A 7,032-nucleotide genomic window follows, 5' to 3' on the forward strand; every position below is an offset into this window, starting at 1 on the left:
ACACATTACTAAGTATTTTCAGTGAAATTTCATTTGAAATTTTTTTAATGCTTCAGAATTTGCAACATGAGAAGAATTTAATTTTTTTCTCACATCAAATTTTAGTTACTTAGTGAAATTGTTTTTAAATATAAAATTTTTAATGAAGTAAAGATGATTAAATGATTTAATTACATTTGACTTTAATTATTGATCACCATAAATTGATGACCATTATTTAGATTGAAATATGAAACCCAGGGTGTTGTATGTTTCAGAAGGATTCTTTACTTATTAATTATTTACAGTAAATCTAAAAGAAAGAAATATGCAGAAATAAGGCTACTTTTTGCAATGTCTGTTATCGTTGAAAAAATAATAATATCCCGATTTATACTTCATAAATGTTATCAAATGGTCCAATACGATTTCTGATGTAAATAACATGTAGGCTCCAGAACTCACATCACTAATATCCATATCGTACAACGACTTTTTGGTCAATAACTATATTCAACAAGACTAATAATTTTTTATCTATCGACGGCTCTCATTTAATCTGTTATTCGTATACCAAAAGTTACTTCCCCAGGAATCGACCATCATAAGCATGCTGAAACGATTAATTGACATGAGCCTTCTATTACGGTCGCTGTTGTTAAATAATCGTGACATCTACTTTCGACTCTCGCCCGCAGGTCTGCACGGTCACCACCGGGGCGCGGGGGGCAACGGTCACCATCAGGGTAAGGAGCAGCAGACGTTGGCGTGGACGCTGGACAAGACGCAGACGAACGCGCACGAGGCATTCTTCTACATCGAGTGCGTGTGCAACGCGTGGTTCTCGCTCGAGATCTTCACGCGGTTCGTCGCCTCCCCGGACAAATGGGAGTTCGCCAAGGCGTCCGTGAACATCATCGACCTGATCGCCACGCTCTCCTTCTACATCGACCTGGTGCTGCAGCGTTTCGCGTCGCACCTCGAGAACGCGGACATCCTCGAGTTCTTCTCCATCATCCGAATTATGCGGCTGTTCAAGCTGACGAGGCACTCGTCTGGCCTCAAAATCCTTATACAAACGTTCAGGGTAACTATCCAAACCCATGGCATTAATGTTTATTTATTAGTGTATCTTTTAAGGTAGGTTTCGCACGGACACCAACCCACCTCACTGTTTCCATCCTCCTCCACATATCAAAAGCCTCTCTTTTATGCTTATCAACTGGCTCCAACGATCATGCCTCCGTGCCGTATAAATAACAGTCTCCATATCAAAGTTTTAACGAGTCTTTCCTAAAAATCATCATTCAACGTCCCTGTTATCAGTTCCCTCCTTGTGAAAGGTTTTCAGCCTAACGCAGTTCTTCTTCTGATTTCTTTCCTTCTGCAACCATTTGTCCAAAACTCTTCAAAGATAGGTAAACTGTTCTACCTGCCCTAATGGTTACCTTCAATTTCCATGCTTAAAATAGCTTCCCTCTTTCTCGAATGCCTCATGACCTTCATTTTAATTTCATTGATTCTTATCCCATTCCCAGGTCACTGATTTTCTAATGCGCTCATTATTGATTGTGACCGCCCAACTAAAGCTTGATCGTTTGCAAAAAAAACATGTATATATATATATATATATATATATATATATAATATATATAGTTGTTTCCATCCAAAACCTAACTTAACCGGTAGATTACTTATTTAATATATATATATATATATATATATATAATTTAATTTATATATATAATTAATTTACATATATATATATAAGTAATCTACCGGTTAAGGTAGATTTGGATGGAAACAACTAACAAATAAATATTTTGTGACTCCTAACAAAAAACAATCCAGTATCCTACTCTACATCAGGTCCCTCTTCATCTCTGAGTACATCCTTCCTCCCTTCACCCCAGACAACCCTGCCTTACCGATTCAAACACTTGGTAAATGCGACTCTTAGGTTAGGGTGGAGGCACAAGGCTAGACTAACAAGCCGCAGAATAGTATAAAATATTTTTTTAGCGTAGCATACGAGAAAAGTAAATGCGGCTGGATTTCCCTCACACGTTATTTTCTTTTGTGGCAGGCGAGTGCGAAAGAGTTGACGCTACTGGTGTTCTTCTTGGTGCTCGGTATCGTCATCTTCGCCTCGCTCGTCTACTACGCGGAGAGGATACAGGCCAACCCGCACAACGACTTCAACAGCATCCCTCTGGGCCTGTGGTGGGCGCTGGTGACCATGACCACGGTTGGCTACGGGGACATGGCGCCGAAGACTTACGTTGGCATGTTCGTGGGCGCGCTATGCGCGCTGGCCGGTGTGCTGACCATTGCCCTCCCCGTGCCCGTCATTGTCTCCAACTTCGCCATGTATTACTCCCACACGCAGGTGAGTGTCTTCGACTAGTTTGAAATAATTTCTCGAGTGAAGCCTAGAAACCATACGATCGGGATTCCGATCCCATATTCCCGTTTCATAAATCCGAACTCATCGAAGAAATTTCGTCGGCCTACTTAGTTATATGAATATCACAACTTCAGGGAGGTGCTCGTAGAGAATTACTTAACTTTCGCTGAAAAAATAATAAAATCGATGGAATATGAATGCCAAGCCACGAACTCAAACTTAACAAAAATATTCGTCGTGATGGCATATAGAAGAGGCTTTGAGAGTGAGACTCATAAACTCTTCTCAAGGTTGATGATGAGATTTGCCAAACTTTTTGCGTGATATAGTCATATCTACACACTTTCCTATAGTAAAATTCATCTGAAATATTTTCTTAAGCTAAAAAATTAGAAAAAAAAATTACGAGTTTCACCTAGGCATTTACTATAGTATATGAAACAAGCACATTGTGAATCTAAATGAGAAATATTTGTTTAATTATCACTGGATCTTAGAGGCGGGCTTTAAAATCCCATTAGTTTTGTCCATCAGATATAAAATAAACCTCTGAATGTTATATTTAAATTAATGTGAAAGCCTCTTCATCTTTGTAATCAGACATAAATTATTAACAAAAGACCTAATTATAGACATGAATTTGCATATATTCCCCAAAGTTTAATTAGAAAAAAATTATGCCAACATTTATTGTGTAATCATGTGGTTAATCCTTTAAAAACACTTGTATTGAACATAATACGATTATATATATCTTAGGCCCTAATTTGCTACAAAATTACTAATTCCTTAATATTTAACTACCATAAATTCGATGTGAGGCTCTACTTTGTGAAAATTCATGATCATTGAATAAATAAACTTGGTATTTGTTCACACACATTTTTGAGAAATTATATGTTTATTTATTCGGTGGTTAATTACCATCATTTTAGCATAGGTATTTGTTTAAAAAATTAAGGGATGAATTAATCGCAATCATTTAAGAAGTCTCATTCATGATTAGAGTAAATTAACTATGCTTCCAAACACTAATGAAATCCGCTTTACTCAGAATGGGAGTAAGGCAGAATTAAAAAAATGTATCAACGGGTAATGTTTCAATGTTTCTGGTTCTTTTTCGTCAGCAATGTATAGTATTCCGACTTTGCTGCGAAGTAGCGGATCATTACCACCGTTCTCCGACATTTTCCTTTTAATCTGAATAAAGATTCGGAATCATTTCTATGTTCCCATTGATAGCTGTAAGAATATTTACAAATTAATAATTTTTCACCGGTGATAGCCACTCGGCCCATTTGGCTTGGCCGCTCAATACTAACGGTGCACCCGGCACACCTACAATCAATCGTTTTTTAGGCGAGGGCGAAATTGCCCAAGAAGAGACGGCGGGTACTGCCCGTGGAGCAGCCGAGGGGACCCAGATTGCCCGGTGCTCCTGTCCCGGGCGCTCCAGGGGTGCCAGGGGGCCACCCGCCCGTCGGCCACGGGGGGCCCGGGTGTCCCGGGGCAGGAATGGGAGGGCCCAACGCCCCGGGGACGGGTGGCGTTGGGCCCCAAAACCGTCGAATGAATGCCATCAAGCAGAATCACCCGAAGGACTCTATGGGGCCAAAGATGGGTGAGTCGTGATGACGACCAGCGAAACAAAAATAGCTGTCAATAATGAAATGTACTAACGACCTCTCTGCTGCTGTTTGGTATTTTGTTACAAGTGACAGGCATCCCCACGGATGTGTGACCTGAGGCGGGTTTACTGTTAGATAACAGTGGTCACCGATGACCACATATTCTATGGCGCTGACCGTAAAATAATTAAACTGCCCTTCTAATATCACTTCTCTTCCCAGAAATTTCCATGCTGGATTTCGGAGAGAAATTATCCTTGAATAACAAGCAGTTATGGCAAAAAAGCTCATTTTTGGTATGCTCCCAAGATATCTCCAGAAATTCATCATTGCGATTACCAACTGCTAAAATTTAACTTAACACCAGATTAGAAGTAATTCACATGCATGAAATTTTTATTTTAAATGTTGAACAAATTGATATTTATAATAAAAATACGTTTCCTTTAAACATCAATACTTTAATTTTTCAGTTTGCTTCAATGTTTTATTAAATACTTAAAAGTTCATTTGTAATTGGGATTGTATGATGTCAAAGAATATTGTGCACTCAAATACTATGCACCCCTGACTATTTTTCCTCCCAGAATGATGAAGATACCTTTTACTTGTAAAAAATTCTTTGATATTCTACAATATTATTATTTCTGTCTAGTATATGGACATAATTATGTATAAAGCATGTTTCTTGTGTTGAACTGAACATACCTTCTCTCATACTAATATTTCACTAGAAAACATTTCATTCAATATAAATGTCATCCAGTCTTTCACCAAAGTTTTTACCAAAAATTTGTTTCTGATGGCAATTGAAAACAAAATATATTTGAATGTATTATGTAAATATAAATATACATTTCATGTATACGCTTTAAAAGATCACATTTTCCACACGAATTCTTCTTGGCTTAACCATGACAGCATTCCTCATGACTTTGCTCATTAATTAAATTTTAAATTGTAACAATAACATGAAAAAAAACAATTCATATCCTTTACTGTAATATACAATAACAATTAACATCTGTAAACCAAATTTCTGCTTAAAATGTGTGTAATTACTCCATTTTTCAGATTTCTAAACAACGTTTTAAGATTGTGAGAAATAGAGAGTTTTAACCCTAGAACGTGTGATAGTTTTTCAACGTAGATTCCTGAAATTTGTACGGGTAGGTGTAAAATATATATATCCTTAATTATAAATATGTGTCTGTAGCACCTATAGTCCCTGCCAACTTGAAAGGCGTTGTGAATGAAAAGTGAAATATTAATCTGAGTGACCACCGCACAATTTTATCAGATATCACTGAAGTTGAAATTTTTGTGTCACTAACTTAAGATCACGTTAGCAATTCACTCACAACTCGGTCACTCCTGCTTTGAATGTCAGTAATTGGATAGTTTGCCTTCAGTCTCTGACGCCTTTAGATTTAGAAGGGACTATAAGAATATTATTCAGTTACGGCACTCCTTTGGCCTCAGTTGTGTCTAATACCACTCTTCTTTCGAACCCTCTTTATCTCACCTTTCCACCCTATTGATTCTCCACTCCCTAAACCTTTATCCCAATCCTTCTGTCCCTATACCCTTTGTCATCCGCTTCTCGAATCGCCTTTTTGTCTTTCCTCATTCCTCTACGCAAATGCCCTTAACCGCCTGAATTCTCAATTCTAACCAACTGTTCTCCTTTGGCTTTTCATGCGAACTTATTTACACTTAACCCCATTTCATATAAACCCTAAAACCTGAAACATCTAATTCCCTCAACGTCAAACGCCTTTCTCGTCATTCTTCTGCCCCTATTTCTTCCGCATTCGCCAATCCAAACCATATCCTTTCAATTACTCATCACCAACGTCTCCTCTTTCGACCGATCTTTCGACTCAATCTACCCGCTTTTCCATTTAACCTCATTCCTCTTTCTTCATGTCCTTCGACTTTCACTCCTAACTTGCCAATTTTTCTCTGTCTTCCTCTTATCCACATTTACCTCCACCACACCCTATACTTTTGAACGCCTTTTTAACACATTCATGAAAAATTCCCTAATACATCCGTCATTCCCTCGTGTTTTGTCTGCACACGGATTCCTTTCATCTCTGTACACCCATCCCTCAACATATCCCTTCCCATTCCATTTTCTCATTCTTACTCATCCTCTTTTCCAATTATCAATGCTGTAATTTTCTTATCCCCGCATTCTTCATTAATCGGTCATTTCTTGTGTCCGCTACACCTCGATCCGTGGTGCCGTATCCATTAAATTTCATCTTCCTTCCCCACCACAAAATCCTTGCTTTTTCCCTCCCTCTCCTCCTGCGTTCCCACTCGAAACCATTACGCTCCCCCCCTCCTGAAACCCATTCCCCGCGACTCTTCCCCTTATCTTTCCTTTGCAACTCACTTTGCAACCACCCACGACCGACCTTTCCCCTGCCCCTCCTCTTTCACCCCCCCGAACCCGAAACTCTAAAGGCATGGGCGACAGCATGAACCTCAACCCCAACGGCGTGGGGGGAGGCGGAGGCGGAACCGGGGGCGGTAGCGGGGGCGGCAGCGGATCGGCAGCGGTGGCCACGGGTGGCGCCGGAGGCGCGCAGCAGCAAGCGGGTTCGGACGGGACGGGCCCCTCCTCGGGATCGGTGAAGGTGGTGCTAGCGTGAGCCCACCTTCGAGGCCCTGGGGGCCAGAAAAGCCCGCACTTCCCGACGAGAGGGGGCTAAAGAATGCCGCCACCTGCTGCCTAGCTGCCCAGCTTCCTCAAAGTTAGTATAATATATCCACCTTCGCTCACACTTAAGGGGTTTTCCCGAGGGCTCGGAAAATGTACGCTCTCTCCATATTACGGGGCAAAATTTTCGACTGAGAAATTGCCCCTTCCTCGAGAATGAGATCACTCCAGTGAAAATAATTTCTACGACCGCACGCGAGATGCTGTCGTATGCGCGTGAATGTAACAAATTACTTTCTCACCTAACATCGTCGGGGACGGACTTTTCACGGACATTTTCATGTATC

The 7,032-nt window shown here is 40.3% G+C and overlaps 1 protein-coding gene across 1 annotated transcript in view; it reads left to right on the forward strand.

The window, feature by feature from the left end:
* The window catches only part of Shaw (Shaker cognate w), a 52,173-nt gene extending 45,501 nt beyond the window's left edge, over window positions 1-6,672 (forward strand). The window contains exons 5-9 of the mRNA XM_071595751.1: window positions 678-1,066; window positions 2,066-2,368; window positions 3,746-4,007; window positions 6,490-6,616; window positions 6,663-6,672. Of these exons, the coding sequence (XP_071451852.1) occupies window positions 678-1,066; window positions 2,066-2,368; window positions 3,746-4,007; window positions 6,490-6,616; window positions 6,663-6,672 (1,091 nt within the window). The remainder of the gene's footprint in view (window positions 1-677; window positions 1,067-2,065; window positions 2,369-3,745; window positions 4,008-6,489; window positions 6,617-6,662) is intronic.
* Window positions 6,673-7,032: the final 360 nt, after the last annotated feature.

This window comes from Hetaerina americana, unplaced genomic scaffold (assembly GCF_022747635.1).
Source record: "Hetaerina americana unplaced genomic scaffold, ioHetAmer1.1.p SCAF_7, whole genome shotgun sequence".
NCBI classification, from domain to species: Eukaryota; Metazoa; Arthropoda; class Insecta; order Odonata; family Calopterygidae; genus Hetaerina; species Hetaerina americana.